The sequence below is a fragment of the Panthera onca genome, chromosome D2 (assembly GCF_046562875.1).
Source record: "Panthera onca isolate mPanOnc1 chromosome D2, mPanOnc1 haplotype 2, whole genome shotgun sequence".
Lineage (NCBI taxonomy): Eukaryota > Metazoa > Chordata > Mammalia > Carnivora > Felidae > Panthera > Panthera onca.
Genome location: NC_138349.1, coordinates 41,275,051 through 41,293,771, shown reverse-complemented (window position 1 = coordinate 41,293,771; position 18,721 = coordinate 41,275,051). Strand labels below are relative to the sequence as shown.

General features: G+C 48.9%; 1 protein-coding gene and 1 long non-coding RNA gene across 6 annotated transcripts in view; one reads left to right on the top strand and one right to left on the bottom strand.

The window, feature by feature from the left end:
- Positions 1–13,683, bottom strand: part of ARHGAP22 (Rho GTPase activating protein 22) — a 172,006-nt gene extending 158,323 nt beyond the window's left edge. For 2 of the 4 annotated variants that reach the window (XM_060642205.3, XM_060642208.3), the window contains exons 1-2: positions 13,367–13,666; positions 9,584–9,745 (exon numbers count right to left, since the gene is read on the bottom strand). In XM_060642205.3, coding sequence (XP_060498188.3) covers positions 9,584–9,632 — 49 coding nt within the window. In that variant the 5' untranslated portion in view covers positions 9,633–9,745; positions 13,367–13,666. Of the gene's footprint in view, positions 1–9,583; positions 9,746–13,366 lie in introns of all 4 variants that reach the window. The other 2 variants (XM_060642209.3, XM_060642207.3) reach the window with 2 other exon arrangements.
- On the top strand, positions 2,262–11,294 carry LOC144613169 (uncharacterized). 2 transcript variants are annotated; one of them, XR_013550494.2, is made up of 3 exons: positions 2,273–2,485; positions 8,368–9,545; positions 10,687–11,294. It is a non-coding gene; the product is annotated as an uncharacterized LOC144613169 (long non-coding RNA). The 2 variants fall into 2 exon arrangements; XR_014135372.1 differs by lacking the exon at positions 10,687–11,294 and having other exon boundaries at positions 2,262–2,485; positions 8,368–9,590.
- Positions 13,684–18,721: the final 5,038 nt, after the last annotated feature.

The window sequence follows — 18,721 nt, the reverse complement described above, 5'->3', positions numbered from 1 at the left end:
GTAGCTGCTGGGAAGTGTTCAAAGTTGATCTCAGTCACCGGTGTCCAATGATTTGGTCAATCGTGTCTATGTCATAAAACCTCCATGAAATCTGCCACACACACCCCGCCAATGACAAAGTTCACAGAGCTTCTGGCTTGGAGATGCTGAGATGGTGGCACGCCCGGAGAGGACATGGTTGCTCCGGGTGTCCCCCACCTTCACCCCATACCTTGGCTATGCATCTCTTCCCGTTGGGCTGCCCCTCAATTGTACCTTTTACAATAAACCGGTAACAGTAAGCCAAGCATTTTCGTGAGTTCTCTGAGCCATTTGAGTAATCATCAAAACTGAGAAGGGGCTTATGTGAATCCCTGAATTCATAGTCAAACTGGACAGAAGTGCCTGGACAAGCCATTTGCAACTAGTGTCTGAAGTGGGGGCAGTTTTGTGGGACTGAGTCCTTAGCCTGCGGGATCTGTGCTAATTCTGGACAGCTAGTGTCAGAATTGAGTTGAATTGAATTGAATTGAATTGAATTGAATTGAATTGAATTGAATTGTTTTGATACCCAGTTGGTGTCAGAGAATCAGAGAGGGTAAGACAGATATCCAAGGCCGTTTTCCTCCCTCTAGATGTGAACCCTCAAGGCCAGGGCCTGTCACATTCTCTCCTGGGCCTACGCCCAGGACAAGGTTTGGGAGAGGGCAAAGAACCAGACATAGGGCAGGGGCTCTGGTCTATCCCAGGGCAGGGCAGTGGGGAGCATCTCAGGTCTGTGTCCATGGCATTTTTCTCCTCTCCCCACATTTTCAATTTTGGATATCAATCTCTGCCAATATCCCAAGGGACTTACAAGATTCCCAAATCTGTAATTCTGCACATACAGCATAAGAACCCCCTGGCGGGGCTGGGCATTTGGGCCCTGCTGACAGTGTACAAGGCTGAAGAGGTGCAGGAGGCTTCATTCAGGGCATGCTCTACGGTCTGGGCCTGGGGCTGGCCCAGCCTGGGAGAAGGACATGTCTGTCATTTGCAGAAAGGTACTGTCTAGCCTCAGGGCCCTGGCCCTATACTGTGTGATACTCCTGTGTGGAGCATCGATCCCAAGGCAAAGGCTTGAACACAGTACTCTATGATTCAAAGAAAGGGGCAATGACCAGAGGAGGCAGCCGGGGACTGACATCAGGCCCATTTCTCCTGCTTGGAGTGGGCATGTGAATCTGGCCTGACCTCTCTGTTCAGGATGGCCCTCAATGCACTCATACATGCACGCATATGTGTCCCAGCCATGCACTCATACGGTCTCAGAGCCAGCCCTGACAGCAAGGCGACGCCGTCCCCAGTTACCATTTGCTGAGCACGTACCATGCACCAAGCCCTGATATTATGGTTCACACATATTACCCTCCAAAGATGTTTTAATTCCTGTTTTAGGAGGAAAGAAAGGCCCGGAGGTGGTAAATATGTGTTCAAGGCCACCAGCGAGCGGGGGCTAAGCTGCTATCTCAACCCCAGCCTGCTGAGGCATCTAACACCAGGTGGCTCTGTCCCTTTCTAGGGCCAAGGACTAGGCACAGGAGTCTGCCAGATGGCACCTGTGTGATGAAACTGACTGCTTACTCTGTTGGCTCCACCCTCCACCCCTGGGGTCCCCAAACCACAGGTAGGCCCAGAAATCTGCTTTCAAGGCCTCTGATTCCTCGTGGTGACCCCTGTTAGCAAACTGAAAGGATAAAGACTTCCGGAAGTCATCAAATCACGGACTCAGTAATATCAGTTAAAGCATATTCATAACCAACAGGAATTCATCACAGAATGGGCTTAAACCCCTCCTCATTCTCCATGCAGCCCCCTGGAGTTACTTTCTTTGGTACAGGTAAAAGGTGGGGACAACAATCATATGTCTCGCAGGGGAGGGACAGAGCTCGCGTTGCCATCCATCAACCCCGGGGAGTCTGAGTGGAGAGAGGAATGCCACCCTCCAGAGGCAGCTGTGGCCCAATGACCGGACTCAGGGAGGAGCACACCGCACAGCCCTGACCCAGCACATCGGCCCCTGGGGGTGTATCCTTCAAATTCGTCACCTTGTAGAGAAAAGTGCATTCACGGCCTAGTTTATACCAGTGGGAATCTAGAGATGGCCTGTAGTGGGTTCTGCTATGCAACCCAGACGCCCCGAGGACTGATAGGCAGCCCTCAGCCTCTCCCTGTGGTGGAGATTTCCTCACCGCCTACCTAAGGTACCTCCCTTCCTGGGGGCAGCCGCCTCTGATGGCTGCTCAGTGTGGGTATGAAGGCCTGGCCTTCTCGCCCCAAGTGAGCACAGAGCTTGAGGTCCACCCCAGCCTCAGCTGGGTGGGCAGCTGACTGACGCCCTGTTGTACCTATGTCACAATCCAGCCTCCCCCTCAGCTCGGTCCTGCTTGCTGACTCCCCACAGCCTTGGTCCAGTGAACTTCCTCCATGCTGATCCCTACCTCAGAGCCACTGGACATAACTCATGGTATAGTCATAAAGTCCTTAATATACTCATTGGAGTTATTTTACATCCCCCATCTTACTTTTTATTTATTTATTTTTTAATGTTTATTTATTTTTGAGAGAGACAGAGAGAGACACAGAGCATGAGAGGGGGAGGGGCAGAGAGAAAGAGGGAGACCCAGAATCTGAAGCAGGCTCCAGGCACTGAGCTGTCAGCACAGAGCCCGATGCAGGGCTCGAACCCACGAACTGTGAGATCGTGACCTGAGCTGAAGCCGGACGCTTAGCAACTGAGTCACCCAGGCGCCCCCAAATCCCCTTCCTGACAATTCCAAAATCTCTGCCGTGACTGAGTCTGATTCTGATACTTGGCTAGAGCTGCCTGGGGCTGGGTATTTACTTTCTCTAAGTCAGTTAGGCTCTGATAACACCCCATCGGGTTGGGCTCTGATTAACTAGTTTCTTCTGAGGTCAGGCCTTGTTAAGAACAGAGCACTCTCCTGGGGCACCTGGGTGGGCTCAGTGGGTTGAGTGTCTGACTCTTGGTTTCGGGGCAGGTTATGATCTCACAGTTTGTGAGTTCGAGCCCCATATTGGACCCTGCACTGATGGCACGGAGCCTGCTTGGGATTCTCTCTCTCTTTCCCTCTCTCTCGTTTCCTCCCCCACTTGTGTTCTCTCTCAAAATAAACAAATAAACTTTAAAAAAACAAAAAGAACAGAGCACTCTGGTGTATTTCAAAAATGGTTCCTTTTCCTCTCCTCCCGCTGACATTTACTGTGGGAACCTGGTCAAACTCTTGGTGGTAAATCTCAAGATACTGTGGGACTCTCCTAATGATTGGGTTTCCCCTGGAGCTCTTAACTCTCAGTTATCCACACCGAACCTCCAGCAATTCGTCAGTTACACTGCAGGTTTTGCTTTGCTGGCCCTGGTTCCCAGGGCGGCTTCCTATTACATGTGAATCCCTGCTGTAGTAAGTGGTGACTCCCTGTGCTTGCCTGTCTGTCCCCAGTCTTGGAGGTAGTGGTTTTCCCTGTGTCCTCCCTTCTCTTATGGATCCCAGAAGAGTTGCTGATTTTTCAATGTTTAGCTGGTACCTGGTCTTAGGACAGAGTGGTGACTTCCAAGCTCCTTACATATGCAACTGTCTAATACTTAGTTTATCTCTTTAGGCTGTCTTTTTTATTTTTTTTCTTGCTTTTTTAGCATGCTTTGTAATTTTTGGTTGGAAGCCATACCTAATGTATTGAGCAACAGAAACTGAAGTAAATAGATCTTAGTTTGAGGTTTTATGTTAACTTGGCTGGGCACTGTGCTGTGATTAACGTTTATCATATCTTTAGGTGCCAGAGGCTTCCATTTTTCTAGCTTCCTTATTTTCTTTTCTTCTCTACTGTCTTTAGGTTTCCCTAAGAACTCCTTCCTAAATAGATCCTGTGTCTTACAGCTCTTTCAGTTGCGACACGTGGTTATACTTGAGCCCTGCTGATGTGTTGGGAAGGTGTGAGGAGGAGAAGCATTTTATAATCTTGTCTAATCATCAGTCTTTTTGTGGGCCTGAGTCCCTGGGCTATGACCCTCAGAACTATTAAATAGGCCACTCTTCCCCTCACCCCCGGTGAGAGGGAAGTCTAGAGGAAGCTGGAGTTGGCGAACGAACTTCTAGAGGAAGTTGGAGTTGGAAGGACTAGTTGGAGTCCTTCCACTAGGCTGCTGTGGCTCTGGTGAGATGTTTTACTTGGAGGGCAGGACTTTCTTATGGGTAACATTCTGGTCATGTTGCCAAGTGGTTACTTTTCCCTTTCCCCTGTCCAAAACATACAGGAATTTTTCTTGATTCTTCATCTTGAGACTCTGGTGCAGTTCCTGGAGGCAAAACCCATGAAAGTGTTCTCCTCTCCCCCGCCCTGCTAATTCTGGGCTTCCAGGAGTTTCTCACTCTCAAGCGAATCCACACTCAGCCTCCAGAAGTTAAGTCAAATTTAGCATTTAAGTGTTCATACCAGATTATGATTCTAGTGGCTTCTGCATCAGGTAGACTGATCTTGGCTGTTATTTTACGAATTGCCTACGTCTTTAGATTTGAGGTGGTGGTTTGCCCTGTGGCTTGAATTTTCTGATGGGTCTAAGAAAAATCATTGATTATAAGTTCATTTATAGTCTTCCTTGTTGTATGGGTGGGAGTGACAATTTCTACGCTCTTCCCATGTCAAACTTCATAGCTGCTGCAGAATGACTATTCTTTTTCAAACAACTCCTACTGTACCTCCTACCTTCCTGTCTCTGGAAGATCCTGATTCACCTCTCAGAGGCCCTTGGTCCATATGGAAGACTTCGAAGAGCAGCTTCCTCTAGATCCCTCCATTAGATTCTAACAAGTGATGAATGAGCTCCAGGAAGTGGGCATTTTTATCGGTTTTGTTACCAGCTGTATCCCCAGTGCCTAGAACACTGCCTGGCACAATGATTGAGTGCTGAATGGCCAAATGAACTACCAACCCTTCATTAGAGATCCCGTGAGTGAACTTCCCAGACTTGTCACCTTTAATGGCCCCAGCGAGCTTTCATCTCTATGACAGTCTGACTTTCTCTGGGATCCTCAGTTGACTGGTATTGGATTTGCATTCCCTGAATGCTTGAGAAATAAAATGGGGTGCCTGACTCCAAGTATGGGGTCCTTGTCCCCCTACACAGAGTCTCCATCAGGCACAAGCTGGTCATTCTGCTTTCTTTTCAAAAAATTACCATGGGGCGCCTGGGTGGCTCAGTCGGTTAAGCGTCCGACTTCGGCTCAGGTCACGATCTCGTGGTCCGTGAGTTCGAGCCCCGCGTCGGGCTCTGGGCTGATGGCTCAGAGCCTGGAGCCTGCCTCCGATTCTGTGTCTCCCTCTCTCTCTGCCCCTCCCCCGTTCATGCTCTGTCTCTCTCTGTCTCAAAAAAATAAATAAAAAACATTAAAAAAAAATTAAAAAAAAAAAATTACTGCCGTTAGCCAAATACTGCCCATTCACCCTTCTAGGTACGTCGTAGTACTATGTTTCCTGAACTCTTTATGGGTAGTTGGACAATGAGTTGACAATGAGTGTGGCATGCAGGACTTCCAGACCAAGGATTTTATTGCTGGCCTGAGACTTTTCTAGAGCTCAGTCGCTCCCTTCACCCCCTGGCCTGGCCACCTGCACCACGTGAGATCATTGTCTCATCAGCCTGGATCTTTGAGTCACTGTGATGGTCAGGCGACCCATGACTCAGTTACTGAATATCCTATCCTATCGGGACACAGACAGGTGGTCAGTTGAAGCCTTGAAAGAAGATGGCATTTGGGTCAAAGTCTGAAGGAGGTCAGTGTGTGAGTCACGTGGATGTCTGGGGGGAGGGGCACTTCAGAGAGAGGGCAGAGCACATGCAAAAACCTGGCACATCTGAGGAGTAGCAAGGAAGCCAGTATTGCTGGTGCCTAGCAAGTGGGGGACATGGGAGATGAAGTGACGGGTAATGGTGAGTCAGATGGAGTGCTGACACGGGAATCCACTGGGATGAGCTCAGCGAGTGACACTCATCAGATTTAGGCTTTAAGAGCCCCATTCCAGCTGCAGTATTAAGAAGAGAGGGATGGGGGCGCCTGGGTGGCTCAGTGGGTTGAGCGTCCAACTTCGGCTCAGGTCATGATCTCACGGTCTGTAAGTTTGAGCCCCCCGCGTCGGGCTCTGTGCTGACACCTCAGAGCCTGGAGCGTGCTTCGGATTCTGTGTCTCCCTCTCTCTCCGCCCCTTCCCCGCTCAACTCTGTCTCTCTCTGTCTATCAAAAACAAATAAACATTAAAAAACAAATTTTAAGAAGAGACGGATGGGCTTCCATGGTCAGGGAGACCAGTAAGGACGTCTTTGTAAGAATCTAGGTGACAGCTGACTTCATACCCTGCTGCCACATCAGTCTTCCTATAAATAATTCTTCTTCTCCTGTTTTATTGGGATATAACTGGCACCCAGCACTGTATGGGTTTAAGGTGTACAACAAAACAGTTTGATTTACATCTATTGTGAAATGATCACTGCCATTTAGTTAACACCCACCATCTCATATAGCTACAAAATGAGAAAATCATTCCTTATGATGATAACTCTTAGGCTCTACTCTCTTAACTTCTAAATATATCACTACAGTCACCACATTGTACATTCCAGCCCTCTTGTTTACTACATGTTTATCTTATAACTGGAAATTTGTATGTTTTGACCACTTTCTCCCAATTACCCTCCCCCCACTGGCCCCACCTCTAGTAACCACAGATCTGATCTATTTTTCTTTGTTTTTGAAATTGCAAGTATAGTGACATATAATATTGTACATTTCAGGTGTCCTATAATTCTGATCCAAAGAGTCCTACGCTTACAACCTTCAATAGCTCCCTCTTGCCCATGAAAAAGAGTCTGACATAGTATGAACCTATCTCTCCTCCGCTGCTTCCCTCCCTATGATTTCAGTTCCTGTCTCTCTGAGTCTCCTATTCTCCCAGTGCACACTCTTGCCTCCCCATCTGGGTTCTTGTGGTTTCCTCACGTCCCTGCCATCCACAGCAGGGAGGGGAGAGGAGATGTTTCAGAGAAAGACCAAGTGAGCAAAGCCCGAGTTGGGAGGACGCTGGAGAGGGTTGTGATGGAGGATGGCCAGTCTAAGCTGCTCCCTGATCTTGGTCCTGAAGGTTAGCTTGTGGGCCAAGGAGCTGGGATCCTGAAGGGATGACCAGACTCAGAGCAGCCTTCCCTTTCCTTCTGGACTCTCTGGCTCAGCATGGGCAGAGGTTATCATCTTTCTGCCCACTGTGATTTGGACCTGCCATGGGGAGGAACCAGGGGGGTCAGCTAACTGGGGGAATCCAGCAGTCCGTGGGACAGAACTGGGCAGACCAGTGGGCAGCAGTGTGGGAAGCTGGGGAGCAAAGAGGCTGCAGGTGGTGAGAACGGGCAGGGTCATGCCACAGGAAACATTTACAAGTCGCGGAGCCGAGGGCGGTACTTATGGCTGGGTGACAGGTCTCCCCAAGTGGGAGACCAACGTACTGGCTGGCCTCTGGTTTCCTGGTATATGGCAGGTCCTTGACCTGACAAAACTCTGGGCAGAGTGAAGAAATGTACAGCAGCACAACTTTACCCCGAAGGATCTTCCATTTGCCCCCCAGTCTCCCAATTTAATTTCAGTTAAAAGCAAGCTCCCGCTCCCAAATGGGCTCCTCCAGAATCTATGGTGAGAGAGAGAGGAGAGAGAAGGGGGAGAGTCAGAGAGAGAGACAGAGAGACAGAGAGAGACAGAAAGAGAAACAGAAAGGGAGAGAGACAGAAGGGTGGACCCAGAGAGACCAAGGATGAGAAGAAACTGCTTCCTCTGTACTGCCCAACTTTCCTCTTTTTCAGAAGCCTTCTATGGAACAGCATGGCTGGCCCGTTTTTTACAAAGCTGCCGAGCTGTTGGTGGCCACATAATGATTTTAAAATTAAGTCTAAAGGAATGAAGTACTGATATGTGTTCCCATGTGATCCATCTCAAAAACATCACTCTAGACACAAAAGGACACATGTTCTATGATTGCATTTATATGAAATATCCAGAATTGGGAAGTCCTAGAGATAGAGAGCAGATCAATGGTTGCCAGGGCTGGGGGAGGTGGGGAGCCTCTGCTTAGCTGGTATGGGGTTTTCTTTTTGGGTGGTGAAAATGCTTTGGAACTGGAGAGAGGTGAAAGCTGCACAACGTTGTGAATGTGTGAATCACCACTGAATTAACTGTTCGGTTTAAAATGGTTAATTTTGTTGTGTGAATTTCACTGCCATTAAAAATTTAGTTCCATCAGCTTCTTTAAATTCAGGTATCTCGTGCCATATCTCATTTTTTCCCCCCAAAGAATTATCATCTCTACTCTGAAGCTGGGGGGTACGTATCTGCTATGCCGTGAAAATCTGGTGGCCAGAACCTTCCACAAAAGCAAGTGACTTTTCCTTTCTAATCAGATGATGCTATAAACCCAGCTGAGAGGAAAATACCTGGAGATTTTACAGCCCCCTAATGTGTTAGAACCAAACAGAACGAAGGGCTAATTTCAGCTGTTTCCCACCCCTATTGTAGAAAGGGAGACAGACGCAGGATGTTAAACATTATGAGAAGCGTCCCATAGCACGCGTCCAGCCCATAGTCAGATCCAGGCGACCTGGCTTTGTGACCACAGAGCTTGACTCCTCATCCCTACAAATATCCACTCAGACCCCAGCAAGGGCTGCTGTGTACGGTCTGAGGCCTCCCAAGCTTCGGTCTAGTGGTTCCTTGGCCCTGGCTGCTTATGAGTTTCATCTGGGAATTAAAAAATACGCTGATGTCTGGAACCCACTCCAGACCAGTCTCCGAGTATTTAAAAATACCTGTGGATTTTTAAAAGCTCCTTCACGAGTCTAACGTACAGCAAGGTTGAAGACCACTGTCTGCATTTCTGCCTCTAGTATCTGGGATTTCAAGCACCATCTGATGAAGGTGTCCAGGTCCAGGGAACATGGAACACCACTGCACAGCGACCCAACCAGCACCCGCGTGATCCCCCCAAGAAGCATCTGCACGACCACCCACACAGCACCTGCATGTGACCCCCCCCGAGGGTTGTTTCACTTGGCCTAAGTCACCTCCTGCCACTTTAATGGGGGCTACTGAACCATCTCATCGTTTCTGAATTAACTGCTTGGCTGGATGGCTTCCAAGCAGGATGCACAGCTTTCCCTGTGAAGGACCTGCCTCTTGCCCCCTCCGTCTTTGGGCACCGCGGTCCTTACAGATTCTGAATGTCAACAGAGCTTTGAGTCACTGGAGTCAAATCCCTCCAACAATCATGGTCATGTTGAAGGCTCTGTGTTTCAGGCAGACACAGAACAGCTCCCAAGTTCAGGGGTGAGGGCTGTGCCATCAGCCGGTGTCCAACCCTCGACCACAGATGCTCCTAGATACTTGCAGCCCACGAGGCCAAGACAGCTCCTCGAGTGACCCCATCTCTCAGCCTCAAGTGACCCCTATCTCTCAAACATGAAGCCCAGAGCAAAGGTAATCATACTCCACATAGAATAGAATAAAATTCTTACCGAAATATCTGGCTGCAAATGTTCTTTTGCTGGAAGCTGTCGGCAGCATAATGAAGCTGGCAGTCTATGTGCAAATTTCTTGTATATCCTTTTTATAAAGAACCAACCACATCCTCAAGCAGACAAGCTAATTCCTGTTTTCCAGTAACAGGAGATCAGCATCTATAGAAAAGAAATATATTTAGAATGCCCTTTATCTGGTGTTTTCTTGGATTTCAAACAAGAACCCATGCTGTGAGGAATTAGTCCCTTAAATAGGAGTGTACCCAGGGATCTTGGAATGGCCTTGGGCAAGTCACGGGACCTTGTGGGTGTTAGTTCCTCAAGTCTGTAAAATGGGAACAATAATGACAACTACCCCTCAGGGCAAGCAGAGCATCAACAAGATGATGGCAGTAAAATAGCAAAGCCCTTCACACGTCAGATGCTTTGCTCGATCTTTTCCATCAGCTGACCTGGATTCAAAAGGAGCTGTGTTTTTTCACGCAGCCTAGAAAATGCTACAAACAGCAACCTGCAGGTACGCAGTGTGGCTCTCTTCTGGTGCACACCACAGTCCTGCTCGTGGGGAGACTGAGGACGTGGTCCTCGTGCCCAGTCGGAGAGACAAACCCCCAAAGCACCCAGTGGCAGATCCTCAGCTCTGTGCTTTTGTTCAGTTTTTGTTCAGCAGCATCACTGCACGGTTTACGTTTGTGGAAAATCGAGAAGAAAATCCCAATTACAAAACGGCCAAGTGACATTCAGGCAGCCATCGATATCACTGACACAGTGGTCTTGGCCATCTCAGGGAAAGGCAGTTCCAAGGGGCGTTGTGATCCCATTTAAATACATACGGAGTTTTTCCTCCATATTTATGAGGGTTGCTGGAGGGGTTGTGGGAGGGGGGATGGGTTAAATGGGTCAGGGGCACTAAGGAATCTACTCCTGAAATCATCATTGCACTATATGCCAACTAATTTGGATGTCAATTTTGAAAAATAAAACAATAAAATGAAATACATATGGAGTTTACAGGGGCGAGGAGCAACCCCTAGAAGGACAGCTACCAGAATGTTCTTCCTAATCCCCTTCTTGTCTCCTTTGCTCTCCTGCCTCTGCAGGGTTGCGCTTGTATCGTGTTTGTGATCACAGAACCAGTCCCTGTCATGCAGATAAAACAAGCGTGGCCCGCATTCATTGCGGGCAGATCCCTTCCACCCGCAGGATGCCGGAAAGCAGGGAGTCGGGCCATCACGGACACAGGAGGTGGAGGCAGGGCTGTGGGCTGCCAGATAGCACTGTCAGTAGGCTGCATCGGGACAGTGCCATCATGCTCCAGTCGTGGCCATCTGCGGATAGTTCCAGCTGCTGTCATTCTCTAAGGGGAGCATAGGGACCGTACAGAGGAATTGCCAAGTGGTGCCTGTGGGGAGGGACCGGGAGCAGCTGGCAGCCACGAAGCCACACGGCTTGAAGAGAGCAGCAAAGCCCCAAACCCGAGGCTGGGGTGGAGCCCAGCCAAGGAGCTACAGGAGCAGAGTGGCAAGCAGAGAACTCTGGAGCTGGGACCCACCCCGGAGACCCTCAGGGACCCAGAGTGACATTTCTTTGTGTTCTCTTAGCACACAGGACTGGGAGGGTGACGGAGGGGAATGAAGAGTGACAGGAAGAAGCCCTTTGCATGACCTGGTGTAACAGGGGCTTTAGAATTAAAAACTCTGGGTCTGTGTCCAGGTTTTTTCTTTTTCTAGTAGTATGAATTTGGACATGCTACTGAAATAGGGTTACCAGATTTAGCAAATAAAAATACAGAATGCCCAGTTATATTTTTAGTGTAAGTAGGTTCCAAAAATTGCATGGGACATAATATCTACTTTCATAGTATTAAAGGTATTCATTGTTGGTCTGAAATTCAGATTTAATGGAGTGTCCCATATTTTATCTGGCAACCTTATATTTATACCTTCTGAGTATCCATTATTATCTTTGGTCAAAAGAAAATAATCAAGTAAGAAACTTGCAGTTGTTGGAAACAAAAACAACAATTAAAATTGGCTTAAAACATAAGGGCAGATTTATTGGCTCCTTTAGTGGGAAAGACCTTATAACATGGACTTCAGGCCTGGCTGGATCCAGCAGCTTGATAATGTCAACCAAGTCTGGTTCCCTCCCACCCTCAAGTTCCCCTGTTTGTTTCCTGGGGTATCTGTTTCATCCACACCAATTAGGAAACACCAAAGTTTCCTAATTATTAAAAATGCTGGATACCAGCTTTAGGAGCTAATTTTCTCCTTCAGATCTAACAGGAAGAGAGAACATACCTTTTGGTGTCTCTCTTTGAAATGCTGGGAAGCTTCCCTTCCCTGCTTTCCCAAACATCTCTTGCCTCATGGCCTTGACCGGGCAATCAAATTCATCCTCGAATTAGTCCTGATGGCTGGGGAATGAGATGTACATATTGGCTAAACCAACCTGGTCTCATCCCAGGAGCTGGGTGGACTTGGCTTTCACAAGGTACTTGGGCTGGTATAGGAAAGGGACAGATGCTAGAATACATGCCAGGGCACTGTGACCAATGTGGGGAGAGGGGCTCCAAATACAGTGACTACTGCAGATTGCTGTAGGGATAGAATAGATGAGACTGACCTCATGTATGTGTGTTGTGGGGGGGGGGGGGGCGGAGAAAGAGAGAGAGGGTGAGTAAAATGTTAGTTCTTCCCCTTGAACATGCTGATCACCCTTACTTTCTTTCTCAGCCCCTACTTTTCTCCTGGCCAGATGTAGGACCCAATCTCAGCTCTGCTATCACAGAGCAAAGAGGCCCTCCAGTGTGCTAAGCCTCTGTCCTGGCTGTGCCATGTGCCCTGGGCAGGTCTCTCCCCTCACTGGCCCCCATCTACATCAGGGGTGTGTGTGTGTTGGGTGGGGGGCGTGATTATACCAGGAGGGCTCTGGTTAGGGGAGTGACCTTTGCAGACCTCAGCCTGCAGTGAGGATACCAAAGTTCCAGGGCGTGGGCGTTTGCTTTGGGGGAAACATGGGTGGAAGGGCAGATAAGGTGGGCCTTGCCTGCCAGCCTCGGGGAGAGGGGAAGCAATCTCAGGGGCAGAGGGGACAGGAGAACTGCTCTCCAAGTACCCAGCCTAGTCCTTTCCTTCCCCTCACCCATCATTCTTGGCAGCAGTGTTCAAGGGCAGGCCACATCCCAGGTAAGCTCAGTACAGCTGGGGCACTGCCCCCACCCCACCCCCTTGCTGAGCAGCACAGCACAAGGCAGTCCAGGGGAGCTGGGGGATGACTCAGCCAAGAACAGTTTGGTTGGTTCCGGCCACACGGCCAACGGGCTCATTGTGGGAGAAGGTGCTGGGAGCACCGGGTCCTCCTGGACTCAGGCCAGGATGCCCTGCACGGGGCATGCCCGGACCGGCAAACGTTATAAATAACGACAATGGCACTCAGTAGGCGCCGACTGTGGAGCAGATACATGAACCTGACAGTACGCCGAGGTGGACTTGTGAGTCACCCCATCACAATTGAACGTGGTGGAGATGGTACATTCAGACCCACGGCCCTCGGGCCCTCGCTGCTCCCCCATCCTCTAGGGCGGCCGAATGGCCCCGCTGTCCTGCACTGGCCTGGGCACACGTTCACCTTGTGGCCCCTCGCTCATCCCCGGCAGCCTGGGGCTGCGCCTGCATGTGAGCCGTGAGAACGAGCACCCACCACCAGGCGGACATCCGGGCCCAGGCAGGCAGACGTCCAGGAAAGCTGCCTGGGTGCTGCCGGCTGGGGTCTGCTCACCTGGGACCCGAGCCGGACACCTCCGTCTCCGCCGCCCTGGCGCCTGCTTGGGATCCTTCCTCTGGCACCGCCTGGAGGGAGCGCTCGGGCTCCCTGCCCCCGCTGCTCACCCTGTGGCCATGGCCGTGGCCTTGGCCCTGCCCCCGGCCCCCCCATGTGACGAGCGGGCAGGGGAGGCGGGCAGGACCAGGAGGAAGCTGTCCCGGCCCAACATCATCAGTCAGATGCAGGCTCCCTGGCTCCTCGGTGCCTCTGGGGACGCTGCGTTGCTGGCGGTCCTTGGCCTGGTAAGAGCCTGCGGCTGCCCCGCCTGAGGAAGCCTTGCCCCGCCAGGCTCACCTCTGCCAGGAGGGGCTGCGGCAGGCAGGCCCAGGAGTGCACGCCCGCCAGGAGTTCGACTTGGTGCAGCGCGCCCCCTGGCGGGCACCAGCAGGCACAGCCTCACACTCCTGGGGCCTATGGCCTCACTCGCGGGGGGAGGGGGGAGCCTCTCAGTGGCTCCCCCTCACCTTCTCTGGGGTCACATGTAGGTAGGGTGTGGTAGGGTGTGTAGATTTCCTGGGGATTTCTACACGGAGTCTTCCCGAATTCTGCACAGCTGGCCAGTCTTGTGCCTTCAGTATGGGCAGGAAGGTGGGGCTGTGGGGCTGGAGGTCATTAGCAGGGTAGGAGCCCTCAGGTTGTGGGAGAGGGTAAGGGGGGTGGGGTGGGGGTGGGGGAATCTGAGCAACTTTCCAAGAAACCAGCATGGCTTAAATCTCCCTACATCGTGCATTGGGAAACTGAGTTCGGAAAGGTTCAGTGAATTTTCTAAGGGGACAGATTACAAATGGCATTGCTGAGATTTGAAACCAAGGCCAGCTGATTAAACATCTTTTGAAAGCCAAGGCCAAGGGGAGAAATAGGAAGGTAGCCTTTAGTGACCTGGCTTCCCAGTGGGGCTCTGGTGGGCAGTTCCTTTCTCTGAGGCTGGGCCGGCCTCCCCCTTCCCTGGACTCAGTGTGGCCCTTTCCTCTTGGTCTCCCTGACCAAAGCAGGGTGGCTAGCCATCGACTGGTAGCCTCCGAAAGTCTGATCTGACATCTGGGCAGAGCTGGGGCTGGGGTGAGAGTCTCTGTCAGTCCAGTCTCAGGGAAGTGGTGATGGCAGAGGCAGGCCCATCCTCTACCCTAAAAACACTGCCCTTGGAGGCCCCTGGGAGTGGGGGCAGGGTGGGCAGTGGTGGAGAGTGGTTGCTGGCAGAGGCGAGGAGGCACACACCCTGTTGCAAGGCCAGAGCTCAGGGCTTGTGAGAAGCGAGGTGTAGTGTGCTGTTCTTAGAGCCTGTCAGTCCCCACTGCTACCGTGGATGCAACTGGAAAGCAGCGTTCTAGGCCTCCTTTGGGCATGCACCGTGGAAGGCTATTGCCTCCATCCAGGCTTGCTGGAGGAAGTGTGGGGGCTGCAGTGGAAGGAGCGACGGCACTGGAGTCGAGCAAAGGTGGCTTTGATTCCTGCCTGGACGCCTCTTAGCTGGGTCACTGGTAAGTTTCACTGCCTCTCTGAGACCCATCCCCCATGACGGCAGTGGGGATTGAGTGAGGGCAAAGAAGGTAGCTAAGTGCTCTGGACCTGTCCTAATGGCGGTGATGCAGCTACACTTAACAGGAGACCAGGAAGCGCCTGTTTCCTCCATCATCAGACGCAGCATTAGCTAGGGCAGTGTTTTGTTCTCAAACTGGGTCTCCTGCCCATTTTTATAAATCCCGCACTTTAATTTACATTACATATTAAAAACGAAGCCGTTTTTATAAGGTGGGGTGGTTACTGTATAATCAAACATTCCTAGGCGATCTCAGGGCCTGACTTTCCATTTGTGCTTAAAATGGAATTGACAGCAAGAGAATGTGTGTGTCTTTAATGTTTATGTTGGGCTCTGGTGTAGAGGGTCTCTGTGGGAGCCAGAAGCCGTACCATGGCTGCCTCTTGGGCCTTTTCTGGGGCCTCCCAGGGAACTGAGTGGGAACCCTCAGTCCTAGCCAGGAACCTGTCACCATCAGTGAACCGACTGGCTTCTGTGAAGTTAGAGTCCTGTGTAAGGGAAGCCCCCGGAAATCATGGTGGCCACAATGATCCTCTGGAGGCCTCTTATCAATGACCTGCTGAACCCCAGCAGTCGCAAATTCAGCCAGAACCACACTGTAGGTCACATTATATTAAGAATTCTTAGGGGACTTTTGGCTTGGTTTTAACATAGCAAAGTTTCGTTTTCCTAGTTGTTAGAAGTTACAAACATTGGAAGGATACATATTATTTTATGTATACAAATATTTAATTTGATGATGGAATCAGAGGATTGTTTCCTCCTTCTGAAGAGGACTTCCCATTACTGAATAGAAGAAATGCTAAACTAATTTTGTGTGTATATGTATATATATGTGTGTGTGTGTGTGTGTGTGTATATATACATATATATATATATACATGTATATATACATATATATATATGTATATATCTCCTGACTGTAATTGGAAATTGTGGCCACATGATGGTGCTCTCAGCACACTACTTATGGTGTGTGTGTGTATACATATATATATATATATATATATATATATATATATATGCATGTGCGTGTGTGTGTGTGCGTGTGTACATGCGCTTTCCAGCAGGTCACTGCCATTGCTGAGGAAGTCCTTCTGAGGAGGGGCTCTGTAGACCTCAGGGGGCTCAAAGGAATCACTTGTATAGTACCCATGGGAAACACATACTTCTGGGGAATTGGATGCTGGGACAAGGGTGAGGCTAGTGAGGCAGCCAGGGTGCAAATTTGAAGGAGGCAGTGAATGCCTCACTTACTTCCCAGTGGTCCAGGACCTGGCCTACTGGGCTGAAATGAATGGTACAGCCCCTGGGGAATGCCTCCCTAAGGCCTTAGGGGAGAGGAAGATGCTTTGACCATGACCCTGGTCAGGTAGTGCTCACATAGCAGAGGCCTTAAGGCCCCTCATCTCTCCAGAGAGTGTGGCCAAGACAGTCAGATATACATTCTCGGAGAGGATGAGAGGAATGGTCAAGGTGCTGCTCACCCGAAGTCCCTCTCTGAGTCAGAGGCCAGTGTGAGCATGGTGACCAGCCACAGAGAGGCTGGCGGGGTGTGGAAGCCTGCTCGCCTGTCTGCAGCTCGCCGGCCCCCGCCTTCCACAGCTCCTGCCCCCCGCCACTCCCGCTGGGGTGGAAGAGGCCACAGTGGAGCAGCTGTACTCCAACAGAGGCATGGAGGTCCTTGTACCTGTGGCCGGTGGGGCTCTGCCCGGGCCTGGGTCCTTGCTATCACTAGTGACACTGAGAGAGTCAATGCAGCCTTCAGCATGGCCTCTGGAAGCTGTATAGAAAGCTGAGCTGCAAAGAAGGCCTGAGTGTCAGGTGTACAGGTGGACGAAGAAATGGGCAGACATTTTGGTAAACCTAAATTATCATCGTATGTAAAACAAATGAGAACAATGAATTAAGGCAGGGGTGTGAAGAACAAGGTGGAGTGGGTATTGCATATGACGCAATATCTAATACGGAATATAATCACATGGAAGAGGAGAATGGGGGAGAATTAGAAGCTCCAGACTCCTGGGTACCTGGGGCTGTAACTCTAGATGAGCACGTCCCATAGAGATATCATGCGAGCCACACATGCAGTTAAAATTTTTCTAGTAGTTATGTTGAAAAGGGGGAGAGGAAATAGTTTAATAACATATTTTGTTGAATACAATATAGGCAAGATATTATACATTTGACCCTTGAGCAAGTGGGGGGGTTCAGGGTGCTGATGCCTCCCACAGTCAAAAATCTGCTTTCGACTCCTACAAATGTCACTACTAATAGTCTATTGTGGATTGAAAGCCTTACTGTTAACATAAACAGTCGATCAGTACATATTGTGTGTGCTATATATCTTATATACTTTATTCTTATAATAAAGGAAGCTAGAAAAAAGAAAATGTTATTACGAAAATCATAAAGAAGAGAAAATACGTTTACAATACTGTATTGTATTTATCAAGAAACCCGTGTTGTTCAAAGGTCAACTGTCACTTCAACATGAGATCAACATCCTATTTTTGAAAAATTTTATACTCTTTCTGTACAAAGTCTTCCAAATCTGGTGTGTATTTTAACACTTATACTGCATCTCATTTTGGATGCTAAATTTCCATTGGAAAATTTTGATCTATTTAGATTTCACAAAATTTAGAGTTGGAAAAGACAATTTGCCTATCCAAATTGTTCCAAACATAGGAAAAACTTGCCAACAACTGGATCGTTTATCAGTTTTAAAATTAAGATGAACATTCATCAACATGAAAAATTTAATTGTCTATTGATCCCATTTCAAACGTTCAGTAGTCAGAGGTGGCTGGTATCCCTGCTGTAATGAACAGCTCAGCTCTAGACTTTTCAAAGTCAAGTACACATGTTGAAATTTTAATAACAAGAATAGAAATAGAGTGTATAACTTCCAAACCAGTAGAGGGAGATAAAGACCGACAAAACAAAACAAAACAACCCAAGAAACTTAAAAAGTTCAACAGAAGGAAGAAAGGGAGGAAAAAAACTTAAAAATCATGGTAAACAGACATACAAAAGAAGGTAAAGAGTGGGTATAAACATATCAGTGACCATAGTAAATATAAACAGATCAAGCTCATATATTAAAAAAAACAGAGGTGCTTAGGTTGGATTACAAAAAAATCAAATTATAGCTGTTTGCCAAGAGACAGACCTAAAATATAAGAACACAGAAATATTGGAAACAGATGAATTGAAAATGATACACCAGCCAAAGAGTAGCTAAAAGAAAACTGCTTTTGTGATATTACTAAAAGAGAAAATGGACTGAGGAAGAGCCTTCATGAGGATAAAGATTACTGTCGGTATAAGACAATAAAAAAAATAATTCACAGAGATACAAAAGTCTTATACTATAAATACTCAAAAAAGTGTGAAAGGAAGGGAGCGCCTGGGTGGCTCAGTCAGTTAAGCATCTGACTCTTGATTTTGGCTCAGGTCATGATCTCACAGTTCACGGGTTCAAGCCCCGCATCAGGCTCCCTGCTGTCAGATCCTCTGTCCTCCACTCTCTCTGCCCCTCTCCCTCTCATGCTCCCTCTCTCTCTCAAAAATAAATAAACATTAAAAAAAAAAAAGATAGGCCTGAACCTGCAAACCAAACCTATGACATTTGCTTTTTCTTTTGAGGATGTAGGGGAAGAGACGTGGCTTCTGGACAGGGCTAGGCTAGCAAACAAATTCTATCTATTTATTTATTTATTTATTTATTTATTTATCTATTTATTTATTTTGTGTGTGAGAGAGAGAGG